This window comes from Lipotes vexillifer, unplaced genomic scaffold, assembly GCF_000442215.2.
Source record: "Lipotes vexillifer unplaced genomic scaffold, Lipotes_vexillifer_v1.1 scaffold591, whole genome shotgun sequence".
Classification (NCBI taxonomy): Eukaryota; Metazoa; Chordata; class Mammalia; order Artiodactyla; family Lipotidae; genus Lipotes; species Lipotes vexillifer.
This window is the reverse complement of record NW_006791954.1, coordinates 56,638-70,432: the sequence shown is the minus strand read 5'-3', so window position 1 is coordinate 70,432 and position 13,795 is coordinate 56,638. Positions and strand designations below refer to the sequence as shown.

Here is a 13,795-nt window from a genome sequence, read left to right as displayed (position 1 = left end):
AAGAGATTCTTTGGCCTTTGCACAAATAGTGAGGATGCTAATGGGAGCAGCAGAGGGGAGGAGCTGACGAGGGAAGGAAGGGAGGAGTTTCTTCCTAAGCTCAATTACTATAATCACTGGAAGAGCGAAATTGCTGGTCTTGTTGTTTGTCTAGACTTCTGGAACTTTTACAGTTGTTTCTATGTAACTCAATTTCTCTGGTTTCACAAACTACATTTTCCCACATGGGGAGAGTGGGTCGCTGGAAGAGGAAGAGAAAACAGGGCTACTAGTGCACAAAACCCTCCATCTATGGCAGTGTGAAATAAGTGATTTATTACCCCTTACAAATTAGAACATGCTCGGTGAGGCAGTCCAACTATGGAGTTCAGGGCTCTTGAAAAGTGCCAGAGGACTTTTCTGAGCCCTCGGTTTTTCCTCTGAAAGTCTTTTAAGGTGTCAGGATAAGATGGCTAAATCTGTCCAGGTTGAAGCTGCAAGAAGGCCTATTCCCTTGTAGCACCCTCCCCCACCCTCCAATCCCCCATCCAGAACATCGGACTACCAGAAATGCCTCTAAAATGAGGAGGCTGAACATTTGGCTGAAGCAAGAATCCCATTATAGAGTCTGTTTTAGATGGGACCAAGGTCTGTTGGTCATATTTGTGTTCAGGTCTATATTCTCGCCACCCCTTTCTGACCTGGGTTGGTGGAACAAGTGGAAAAGAAGGCCCATCACCCACCTCTCAGTATACTTTTTTAAAAATATATTTATTTATTTATTTTGGCAGCACTGGGTCTTAGTTGCGGCTCATGGGCTCCTTAGTTACAGCATGTGGGATCTTTAGTTGCAGCATGTGAACTCTTAGTTGCAACATTCCTGTGGGATCTAGTTCTCTGACCACAGATCAAAGCTGGGCCCCCTGCATTGGTAGCGTGGAGTCTTAGCCACTGGACCACCAGGGAAGTCCCTTGGTATACTTTTTATAGCTGAAGTTCACTCTGGGAATAAAAGACATATTTTCAAAACAGTGGGTTAGTTGGATTTTTTTCCCCCAATTATAGACAAAATGTATACTCACTATAGAAAATTGGCTAAGTATGGAAAAGCACAAAGAAATTTAAAACCACCCAGAAAATCCCATTTCCAAGATATCACATGGTTAATATTCAACAATCTGTAAGGTGATCCAGGAAATCATTGTCCTTGTGGGAGAAGAGTCAAGTGCAAGGGGACCCTCTTTGTCTGGAGCAAGTAAGCATCCAGTGAGACTCACCAGCAAGAAACCTGAATTTTGTTCACCCACCCCATCACCCCTGCCTTGAGTCTCCTAGGTAAACAGATGAGAAAGGTATACATGAAATTTTTAGGAAACATCAAACAAACCCAGACCCCATTTCCAAAAGAGTCTTTAAACGGATTTCACTGGGGATGACACTATCAATCCATTCTAGTTTAGAAATTAATTTTGACATACTTTTTAACAGTCATGCTGGGAAAGGAATGGAGATGAGAAGAAACTGTCTGATTTCTCTGAATACCAATTAGTTTGTGTATATGATTTGAGGGGAAGGTCTTAATTACCCAAAACATTGCACCTGAAATCCACCATCTTTAAGAACTCAGTGCAATTCAGCCAGCACTTGTTGCCTATTAGATGCTGGTCCTGTGTGAGGCCCAAGTGGAAGGTGGTAGGCCAAGGTTAAGATGAGTCAGGCACAATATTTTCCCCCAAGACAAGGAGTCTAGTGAATGAGGCAGGTCTGGAAGCATAAGTCTTGTACAAGTGCAACAATCTAAATATGTATAAAGTGCAGTGATAAAGAAGAAAGAATAGTTAACTGTTGGGAGGTTATTTAGGTGAAGTTCTCCTGGAAGATTTTGCCAAGGGGAAGGTAATCTCAGCAGAGGATTGGCTTGGGAGTTAACTCACAGATTCAGATAAGCAGAGAAAAATGATTTATTTGTTTTGTCTAAACCTAATCTGGCCTACTTTCTGAAACCTCACTCACAGAATCGACCAAGTTCAAAGGAAAGTTTGGTCTAAAGGGATTATTGAAACAGTAACTTTAGGTCATGTGCAGTCTCTCTTGGATAAGAATGATGAGTCTTTTCAGCTAACCTCTCCCGTTCCTGTTTAGATTATAGGGAAGACGCATTTCTTCAGCCACTTGATCAAGGTAGATAACGGTGAATGGGGTCTTTGGATCCATGAAGTGACCTTCGCTCTTTTCTTCTGGTCTCTAGGCAATGTTCCTTGCTTGCCTAGTCTCTAGATATCCAGCTGGCCTTCAAAGTTGAAGTTTTGAGGGATTTCCCTGGTGGTCCAGTGGTTAAGAACCCATGCTTCCAATGCAGGGGGCGCAGATTCTATCCCACATGCCATGAGGCGAAGCCAAAAAAAAAAAAGGATTGAAGTTTTGAACTACTGGAACTCAGGGTCCATTCTTTTGGCATCACTCCCCATCTAACTTGGCCTTTTTTGACTCTGATGTTACCTGAGACGTCCCTGAGGTCTGGCTATGATGGTAGCCTTCCCTGTAGCCCTCACCTCAGAGCTACCTGCTGCCTACCGCCCATCCCCACCCCAAGTTCCCAGGCCAGATTAAGAAAGCTAAACCTCTGGGACTTCCTTGGTGGTTCAGTGATAAAGAGCCTGCCTTGCAATGCAGGCTACGCAAGTTCGATCCCTGATCAGGGAGCTAGGATCCCACATGCCACAGGGCAACTGAGCCCGCATGCCACAACGACTGAGTTCACATGCCTCAACAAGAGCCCCCCTCCTGCAAACTACGGACCCCACACTCTCTGGAACCTGTGCACCACAACTGCAGAACCCACGCGCCCTGGAGCCCACACGCCACAGCTAGAGGGAAGCCCATGCACCACAACGAAGAGCCCGCACGCCGCAATGAAAGATCCTGCACGCCTCAACAAAGATTCCGGGTGCTGCAACTAAGACACGACGCAGCCAAAACTAAATAAATTAAATAAATAAATAAATAAATAAAAGAAAGTTAAACCTCTGAGCTTCACACCACACAAGTCCACAACACAGCCAACTTGAGGTACTTGTTCCCTAGGTTGACATGGGGTGGTCTTCAAGGCAGCATCATCCTGAGCCCCAGATAAGAGGAGGGTAGAGCCCTCAATGTTACTTTCGTTTATTCAACACTTCTCCTACTCTCTGGGACAAAGCCTGGACTTCCAAAAATGTGGATGCCTGTCTAATAGTTTTATTCTCTATTCCTGTTCTCCTTGCCCCCCTCTTACCAATCTTTCAGTCTGAAACGTGAGGCCTTTTCCCATATATTCTTTCTCCATCTCAACTTCAACTCCAAGTGAAATCTTAATAGTGAACAGAGGTATTTTCTCTCCATTTTGGGAGCCCTGCAGGCTAGGCTACCAATATGCTATAAAGTGGTGGTGGAAGGGCTTCCCTGGTGGCGCAGTGGTTGGGAGTCCACCTGTCGATGCGGGGGACGTGGGTTCGTGCCATGGTCCGGGAGGATCCCGCATGCCGTGGAGCAGCTGGGCCCGTGAGCCGTGGCCGCTGAGCCTGTGCATCCGGAGCCTGTGCTCCGCAACAGGAGAGACCACAACAGTGAGAGGCCCGCGCAAAAAAAAAAAAAAAAAAAAAAAAAAAGTGGTGGTGGAGGTAGAGTGCTATGGGTAGGGGTCAAGAACTTTGTCTGGTTTGTCTGGTTTGCCAGATTCATGTCTTGGTACATGCACTTAAATTGGTCTTACTTACATCTTGCTCTTCGCATTCCATCTTTGCCTAATCTCCCTCCATCCTTTATGTTAAGGCAATGGCAATGGTATGGGTGTGAAAAATATTTTAGAAATCCAGTGGACAGAACTTGGTAGACTTAGAGGATGATAGAAAGGGACCCACAGGTTTCTGGTCCGGGCAAATGGGTAAATGGTGGTATCACCAATCAAGAGAGTTAATTCAGGGGAATTCCCTGGCCGTCCAGTGGTCAGGACACAGAGCTTTCACTGCCAAGGGCCCAGGTTCAATCCCTGGTCAGGGAACTTACATCCTACAAGCCGCCTGGTGCAGCCAAAAAAAGAGAGAGAGAGAGAGAGAGTTCAAGAAGGAAAGTAGTTTTTTTTTTTTTCCTTCCTCGAGAAAGCACGGCAAGGATTTATTAAATGATAGTACACTCTCAAGGGGAGAGCGGGCAGACTCAGGTGAGTAGCTGTCAGAAAAGTAGCTTTTTAAAATAAAATAATAAGTTCATTTTGGACATTTTTGGTTTGAGGTGCTTCTGACTGGATCACAAAGAAAGACGGTAGCTGGACAAACCATTCTAAGTCATTAATTTATGAATGTTCTTAAGTCTTGTTTGTGGATAATACTCCCAGGAAGAATTGTTTTATGAAATACATGATCCAATATTCACCCTTTATATTTTGTTTAGTCAACTGTTTTCCACCAAATAGCTAGTTGAAACCAGCAACCCTGAGGGAATGGGGAATTTTATTGAGTAAGGAAAAGAATCCTGAGATAATTTTAGAGTTTGTTATTGCTCCTTAGAAAGGCATATTTGGAAAAAGCAGTTAGATTAAGAAAGAACTTTAGTGTTTTCCTCCTCCAACTTTCCTCCCATTTTAGAACTAGGAGAAAAAGGCTGAAAAAGTGAGAAGCTTCGAGCAGAAAGCAGAATGAGGGCAAGGGTCACAGGAACGGAGGGTGGGGAATGGAGAGCCCAGAAGGTGAGAAATAATCCCCCAAAACTAAAGAGAAAGACCACCTTAAAACAAGGCAAACTTACTTTACAGTTTTGCCCAGGATGGGTCTTGTCCCCATAAGACTTTACTACCTGGAGAGGATGCTGGGGACCTATCCTCAGGTTGCCACATCACCAGGGGGTGGCTGACCAAAGAAACTATGTATATGTAATCACTTTGTAAACTGTAAAGTTCAGTTGCAAATATTGTTAACATCAACCTCTATTCCTCAGAAAAGTACAAAACCCAGCTCTAAGGAAAAGGCCAATCTACAAGCAGTGAACAGGATATGAACAAATAAAAACACAATAACATACTGTTGAAAATGTTCTCTATTTAAGGTATACAGCTTATCTGAAATAAAACAGAAAAAGAGGGACTGTTTGGGAACAAGGTGTGGTGTCTGGTTGGAAGGGAAATAACCCACAGTTCCTTTATGACCTTTGTCACTTTTTTCCTCCACATATGCATGTATGAAAATGACTCAGCCCTAACACCAGTGGCTTATTTTTAGTAGGGGCAACAGAGCCAGTTGAAAACCTAAGCATAGTAACTATTGCCAATTGACAGCTTTACACATCAGAAACAGGGAACAGATGCTCATTTGTTCATTTCAGTTTGATATGTGTGACTCAAGAGGCACCAGAGAGTCTGCCTCTTTCTAGATATATATTTGTCCTTTCCTTCTGCCACAGTGCTGGAAACTCCCGGTGGGAAAGTCATTCCTTTGGACACAAGATGTTAGCATTTGGAGGTCCCTTAGAGTGGAGTGAAGTCCAATTCTCTCATTTTACAATTGAGGAATCATGGCATAGTTACATGTAAAATTATGGCTGTAAAAAAAAATTATGGCTGTGTTGGAATTAGTATCTAGAGCTCTGGACTCTTAGCTCAGTGACTCATTCGACCTCCCTGTTTTCAAATTCCTAGGTCAAAAGCCAAATAATATCATATGTTTGACATAAGATCATAGGTCTAAAAGAAGAGGACATATCCTGGGCTGATGTCCTGTTCTGATGTAAAGTATATGTTGCATATAAGGGAATAACATTCTGTTGTTCACTATCAGATTAGCAGAAATCAAGACTCAGAGGGATGTTTTCTTTACTGCTTTGTAAAAAATATTAAAATTCAAAATCTTAACCAGGCATGAAGCTGTAAACAACAGTGATTGAGGAGTACAAGAGGTCTGGAATTAGCTGCTGGGGTTTGAATTGTGCTTCTGCCACTTACTAGCTGTGACATCTTGGGCAAGTTACTCTTTGTACCTCAGTTTCCTCATCTGTAAAATGAGGTTGAGGGAACTTCCCTGGCGGTCCAGCGGTTAAGACTTTGCCTTCCAATGCAGAGGGTGCGGGTTCAATCCCTGGTCAGGGAGCTAAGATCCCACGTGCCTCATGGCCAAAAAAACAAAACATAAAACAGAAGCAATATTGTAACAAATTAAATAAAGACTTTAAAAATTGTCCACATTAAAAAAAAACTTTAAAAAAATAAATAAAAAATAAAATGAGGTTGAGAATAAGAGGACCCATCTCATAGGGTTCTTGTGAGGATTCGATGAGTCAGTAAACAATAAAGCACCTAGAATAATGACCGGCACATAAATGTTCAATAAATGTAAGCTAAGATTATTAATTGATATAGAATTATTAGCAGTGAGCCAAGCCCACCTCCCTCTCCTATGGGGATCTCTTACTACAAGTCACTGTTTCAAAAATCACACCTAGCATGTCTGAAGCAGTGTCTCCATTGTCGGAAGGATTCTGCATTTTCTGCTTAAGGTTGATGCAAGATGATATTATCCCTTGACAACTACAAATGCCAGGTATACTCTGGGGAAAGTGGCCTGGCTGGAAATGGGACTTGAAGTGTTGACATGAGAAGAATGCTTGAACTGGACATGACTACCCTATTTAAGAGGGCCTCCAAGGAGATTATGGAGCCGTCTTGAAATAGCAGTTCATGTAGGGGGAGGACTAGAGGGCAGCTTATAATCAAAGCTACAAGGAGGTACATTTTTTTCTCAAGATAAGATCTTTTTATTTATTTTAAAAATTTTTTTAATTTATTATTTTTGGCTGTGTTGGGTCTTCGTTGCTACACGCGGGCTTTCTATAGTTGCAGCGAGCGGGGGCTACCCTTTGTTGCAGTGTGCGGGCTTCTGATTGTGGTGACTTCTCTTATGAAGCTATTATCAAAGGGATAATAGCGGTGGCTTCTAGAGCCCACGCGCCTAGAGCACGGGCTCTAGGCGCTCAGGCTTCAGTAGTTGTGGTGCGCGGGCTCTTGAGCGCAGTCTCGGTAGTTGTGGCACACCTCCACGGCATGTGGCATCTTCCCAGACCAGGGCTCTAACCTGTGTTCCCTGCATTAGCAGGCGGATTCTTAACCACTGCGCCACCAGGGAAGCCCAAGATCTTTATTTTAAATGCTTAATAAAGCTAAAATTAAAAAAAAAATTTTTTTTTTTTAATGAGTGAGAGTTGTCTTAAACAGTTGGGGGGATCTTGGGAAATAGTGGAGTCCCCAGCACTGGAGTTGGTCAAGCCCAGTTTTGGCAGCAAATGGCAAGGATGCAGTCAAGGGAAACACAAGATGGGAGTTGGAATAGGTGAGTTTCAAGATCCTGTTCACTAGATTTGTGATCTTAAAACCATTAGGCAGGGCTTCCCTGGTGGCGCAGTGGTTGGGAGTCCGCCTGCCGATGCAGGGGGACGCGGGCTCGTTCCCCGGTCCGGGAGGATCCCACGTGCCGCGGAGCGGCTGGGCCCGTGAGCCATGGCCGCTGAGCCTGCGCGTCCGGAGCCTGTGCTCCGCAATGGGAGAGGCCACGACAGTGAGAGGCCCGCATACAGCAAAAAGAAAAAAATCATTGGGCTGGCAAAGTTTCTTTTGGAGCCAACCACTCCCTTTTTCTGCTGCTTTTTCTAATTCTCATATTCTACCCCTGTTGGTCCTCCATTCCCCAAGACCCAGTGACTGCTTGCTCCCATGGGTTACCCAAAGTCTTTTACTGAGGTACACATGCCCACCAGCTTCCCTGTTGCTCCTTCTATACACAAGCTTTAGTGTACTAATCCCAACAAGTTGCTAAAGAAAAAAAAACAAAGGCTAAGTCTCCTCAAGCTAATTCTTACTAAAATATAAATGACGAGGTCATTCACTTTAGGTGTTCTCTTCTCATGGATACATCCCTTTAAAAGGAAATACTTGTTTGGTATAATCACAAACATATAAAAATAAACAAAGGCTATGAAGGGTACCAGAATATGCCTCTTTGGCATATGGATCAATTTGGCCATTGAAAACAAGCAGACTTAGGAAAAGCTTGAAAACAGGACACAAATGTTCTTTTCGTAAAGGAAATTTCCATTTGTGCGTCTCCCTCTTCCTAACCAGGAAGAAAAGGACTCTTAACTGTTTTTTTTTCCAGCTGTGCCTTGAGGCTTGCAGGATCTTCTTCGTTCCCAGGCCCTCAGCGCAGAGTCCTAAGCACTGGACCATTCCCTTAACAACTCTTATTAAAGAAGAAGGCACCCACTTAAATCTACATAACAAACCTTACCAAACAACCCTTGTTTACTGCACTTTTCCTGGTCGCCTTCCCATAACGTACTCCTCTGCCCAGAAGCCCCAAATTTCTTCTCCTTTGCTTAGCCTAAGATGGGGTATAAGCCCAAATGCTAGCTACCCCTTCGGTTAGCTCATCGCTGGGTATTCCCATAGATGCATGTGCAACACACATGTTAATAAACATCTGTTTTCCTTTTGTTAATCTGTCTTTGGCCAGTCTAATTTATTGGGTCCTAGCTGGAGAACAGAAGATAGGTAGATGAAAAGATTTTTTCTCCCCTACAATTGGAAAGAAGTATGCAAACAACAATAACTTTTAGGTTGGTAGGATTAAATTTTCTTTTATAAAAATTCCCTTAAACACTGCTCTTGTAGTACGTTTATTAAAAACAAAAGCGTGACACTAATGCTCGTTTTGATCAGAACGTGAGTAAACTGTGGAAGAGGAAAACTCAGAGAGAGCAGAGAGCATTAGGGCCCTTTCCCAGACATCTTTTTGTCTGACCTGTATTAAACTGTCCTAGGGAACAGTGGACCAGGGTGGCTCCTGGACCTGACCTCCAGAAGATTTATTCAACCTGCTTTTTTTCCTTCAGTGTTTTCCCTCTCTCCCTTTCTTCTCTCCACTCTAGAGAGTGTTTCTTGTTCTTAATAATTTCAATTTTAATTGCAGAAAGTTTAGGGGGTCTTTCTAGACTACTCTCAGCTGGGTAGATCCTGGAAAATGACTAGATGCGAATGTAGGAATGGGGATGAGGGAGAAAACTCTGCAGCTGTGACATACACCAGTGAAAGAGCAAAGGCAGGGTAATCTGGCAGGAGATGAAACACTCCAAAGGACAAGAATTGGATTAAACTTTACTTTGTGGATTTAGAGGTAGAAGGTTCACGGTACAAGTGGACAGGCTGTGACTAGACTGGGAAAGAAAGACAAGATTGCAGTGTATGATACAATAAAGAGAAGAAGGCAAAGACATTTCCTGCTCACAGAATGCCCTGTGTTCCTCCTTATTTCCTAGCTCCCTTAGAGTTAGGCAGGGCCATTTGACTAGTTCTAGTCAATGGGCTGGAAGGAGCAGAGATAAGTGTCACCTTCAGGCCAAACCAACCATTTAAGGGCGACTGCATGACCCTCCAGCTCTCTCTGCTCTGTTGTGCTGCACGTAGGCTGTGTATTAAGGTGGCAGAGCCACACGTTGGAAAGAACCAGGTTCCCAAGTCATTGCAGAGGGAGAACTAACCACAGAGGTGCTGTCCCTGCAACAGATTTCAGGTGAGTGAGAAAGTCTTGTTTTGTTCAGTGCAATAGACAAAATGTTTATGTTCTCCCCCCATCCCCCCCGCCCCACCCCCCGCAACAATGAAATTCATATGTTGAAATCCTAAGACCCTAGATAATGTTATTAGGAGGTGGAGCCTTTGGGAGGGGCTCCACCCTCATGAATGGGATTAGTGCCCTTGTAAAAAAGACCTTGCTGCTTTCACTGTGTGAGGTTACAGTGAGAAGACTGCTATTAATGAAGGGGATTCTCAATAGACACCAAATCTATTGGCATCATGACCTTGGACTTGCCTGTCTCCAGAACTATGAGAAATAAATGTTTGTTGTTTTTTGTTTGTTTGTTTTTGGCTGCATCATGCGGCTTGTGGGATCTTAGTTCCCTGAGAACCCAGGCCCTTGTCAATGAAAGTGCAGAGTCCTGAACACTGGAATGCCAGGGAATTGCCCAATGTTTGTTTTTTTATAAACTACCTAGTCTATGGTATTTTTTGGTTTTGTTTTTTTTGCTTTTTGGCCACGCTTTGTGGCATGTGGGATCTTAGTTCCCTGACCAGGGATTGAACCATGCCCCCTGCATTGGGAGCGCAGAGTCTTAATCACTGGACTGCCAGGGAAGTTCTGGTATTTTTGTTATAGCATCTGAATGGACTAAGAAATTAAGCCATGGAGGTTCAGCGATTAGTTTTTTCTTCAGCACAACCCAGCCTATCCTGACTAATACAAAAGGCACTACAATCATAGCCTTATAGAAATCACAGATTATAAGACATTTACATTCAGCTGCAAATTGAAGAGGCTGAAGGGAGGAAGGAGAGCTACTGCCTAACCAGTCTAATATCGTAACCTTCAACAGTAAAGACCACAGATACCATGTGCAGGTCACAGGCTCCCAGTGGGGGTCCTGCAGAGGCAGAGGACGTGAAAGCAAGAAACAGATTAACGCTAAATCACTGCTCTGAATGCAGAGCCTCTTCAGCTACATAATCCCTCCCCCAGAGAATTTTAGTCTGAAAAACTATCCGGGTCGAGGCAAGTGGAAAGACTGTTAGAGGCAAAGTCCATGTTTTTGCTAAAGGCTTTATTATACCTAAGTTTAGAAATTGGAGACAATACAAAAAAGAAAGAAACAAAATGGAGACAAGAGGAGGGTTGTAAGAGAATGTAAAAATAAATGGGACCGAGGAGTTTTTGGAGACAAGATCAATGGTATTAGTGTCATTGTTCACAGGCAAGAGCAGAAAACACAAGGACGTCAAAGGCAGCCAATATAAATGAATAGAAGGACAAAGATGACTGATGTAATTGGGTTTGGGGTGTGATCCTTAAGGTCTCATTGGGCCAGGAAAGTCTATGATTTCTGAAGACATCATATTCTATGCTGTATAGCATGGTAATTAAGCATGTGAGCTCTGGAGCAAGAGTAAGATGGATTCACAGCCTGGCTCTGCTGTGAATTAGTTTTGCAGCCTTGGGTAAGTCATTTAACTCTCCTGGTGCCTCTGTTTCCCCATCTGTAAAATAGAAGTTAGAATAGAGCCCTCTTCGTATGGTTGTTGCACCAGACTGTGAGGAGTCTCTCACAACTTCCTTCCCCAATCAGCAAATAATGCAGGTTTCCCAAAAAACTCTCCCTCTCCCTCCCTCAGTGATCAGAGCCTCACTCAGAAGGTTGAGGAGGTCGTTTTTCCTTCCACACTCTAGAGCCAGAAGCAGACAGATGATCTGTGGATAGTTTTTGTGAAACAGAGGCAATTACCTTCACCAAATGATCCTGCTATTTGATTTGTAGTTTGACTCTGGAGTCAAAGGTGGAAGGGTTCATATTTCATTCTTGCTTATAAGCAGGGAAGATTCCCTGGGGGCCCATTCGCAATTAGTGTTATGAATATACTGTCTTAGCGCGGCATCCTCAGACGCCTTTCCGTTTTTCATACACGGGCATAATGCATTACTTGCTCTGATTCCTTAAATCATTAGTAACAGGACAGTTGTGACCTGAATCAATTCTTTTCTTTCCACCGTATTAGAGTATCGGTCTGGAATTATGATTTCTTCGGACCCCATAGTGATCCCCGCCACGGAAGTGAAACCTGGGGATGAAACCTTCTTCAGAAAGAAGCACACATGTGGTTATAGGGCCCAGGCTCTGACCCTGTACTGATTGGTTTAAATCCTGGTTCCACCTCTTCTAGCTATGTGACCTTGAGCAAGTTACCCACCCTCCATGAGCCTCAGTTTCCTCACCTAAAGAATGAGAATAGGCCCGGCTAGGCTGGGCCTGAGCAGTTGGACCAACCCCAGCCTGGGTAGGACAGGGGGAGGTGACAGACCTCTACTGGCCCCAGCGATGATGGCGGTGTTTCACGATGAGGTAGAGATCGACTACTTCCAATATGAGAAGGACTCAGAGAGGTACTCCTACCCCTGCCCGTGTGGGGGTAACTTCTGCATCACCTGGGAAGATTTGACAAATGGGGAAGACGTGGTGAAGTGCCCTAGCTGCTCTCTCGTTATAAAAGTGATTTATGACAAAGATCAGTTTACGTGTGGAGAGACAGTCCCAGCCCCTTCCACCAGCAAAAATCTAGTTAAATGCTAAAGAATACTATAGGACTCCAAAGCCTGAACTTTGGGGAATTAACCAAGCTGGAAGAATCAAATGCAAAGTCACTGGCTTCTTCATGGGGAGAATCTTTTTTTTTTTTTGCCCGCGCCATGGGGCTTGCGGGATCCTAGTTCCCCTGACCAGGGATCAAACCCGTGCCCCCTGCAATGGAAGTGCAGGGTGCTAACCACTGGACTGCCAGGGAATTCCCAACAATCATTTTGTAGCTTGCTGTTCATTAGAGTGTGGATTCTTTGCACTGGCTGCAGCATTAAGGTCCAGTTGAAGAAGCAAGTCCAGCACGTGACATACCTGGATTTTGTGCTTAGAGCTTTGAATTGGAAGTTTTCTTAATTTTCCATCCAAACTTAAAGGAAGATAATTTCAAATCAGTGCTTTCTTTCCCTCAGTTTTATTTTTAATTTATATTTTTAAAATTAGTTTATTTATTTTTTAAATTTTGGCTGCACTGGGTCTCAAATGTGGTGCGCGGGCTCTTCATTTCAGGCGTCTCTCTGGTTGCTGTGCACAGGCTTCTCTAGTTGTGGCGCGTAGGCTCCAGAGCACGCAGGCTCAGTAGTTGTGGTGTGCGGGCTTCTCCCTAGTTGCGGTGCGTGGGTTTAGCTGGCCCGGCATGTGGGATCTTAGTTCCCTGACCAGGGATTGAACCCGCGTGCCCTGCATTGGAAGCTGGATTCTCATCCACTGGACCACCAGGGAAATCCCAGTTTTATTATTTTTATACCTTACACCTAATTACTTTATTATCTGACAACAGCATCATCTACCTCAAAGTCATTAGGAATCTTAAAAAAAAAAAGGGAGGGGACTTCCCTGGTGGCACAGTGGTTAAGAATCCGCCTGCCAATGCAGGGGACACGGGTTCGAGCCTGGGTCCGGGAAGATCCCACATGCCGCGGAGCAACTAAGCCCGTGCGCCACAACTACTGAGCCTGCACTCTAAAGCCCGCGAGCCACAACTAAAGCCCGCGCGCCTAGAGCCTCTGCTCTGCAACAAGAGAAGCCACTGCAATGAGAAGCCTGCACACTGCAATGAAGAGTAGCCCCCACTCGCCGCAACTAGGGAAAGCCTGCTCACAGCAACAAAGACCCAACGCAGCCAAAAATAAATAAATAAATAAATAAACAAACAAATAAATAAATAAATAAAATAAAGGGGGGTGTTAAAAAGAAAGAATGAGAATAATAGTAGTATGTATATCATTAAGTGGTTATTCGGATTTAAAAAGTTACTGTAAGTAAAGCACTTTGTACCTGGCACAGAGCAATCTTTCAATAAACATTTGTTATTATTCATTTCTGTGTAATAAATGAATGATAAATATTGCCTGTTTGTAAATATTTTATTGACCTACAGATCACTTTCATGCAGATAATTCCTACATGTCTCTGCTTAGGCCTACCATCTCTTCTGAACCCCAGATAAATGTCCTTAATTGATTACTACATATTTTCTTTCTCGCTTTGCTTTCCATGAGATTCAGCATTACACCAAACTCATCTTCCTCTAGCTGGCTCCCTCTGGTCTTCCTTATTTCTGTTAATATCATTATTGTCACAGTTTCTTAGGTATAATAATTTTGTCACCCATAGC

The 13,795-nt window shown here is 43.8% G+C and overlaps 1 protein-coding gene across 2 annotated transcripts; it reads left to right on the top strand.

Annotated features, from left to right (window-relative positions):
• Positions 1 to 11,925: 11,925 nt before the first annotated feature.
• Positions 11,926 to 12,174, top strand: LOC103081438 (DPH3 homolog). Of its 2 annotated transcripts, XM_007464999.1 has the most exons (2): positions 11,926 to 12,029; positions 12,105 to 12,174. In XM_007464999.1, exons 1-2 carry the CDS (start codon positions 11,926 to 11,928, stop codon positions 12,172 to 12,174), a joined length of 174 nt encoding a protein of 57 aa, XP_007465061.1. The 2 variants fall into 2 exon arrangements, with proteins under 2 accessions (XP_007465061.1, XP_007465060.1); XM_007464998.1 differs by having other exon boundaries at positions 11,926 to 12,174.
• The last annotated feature ends 1,621 nt before the right edge of the window (positions 12,175 to 13,795 follow it).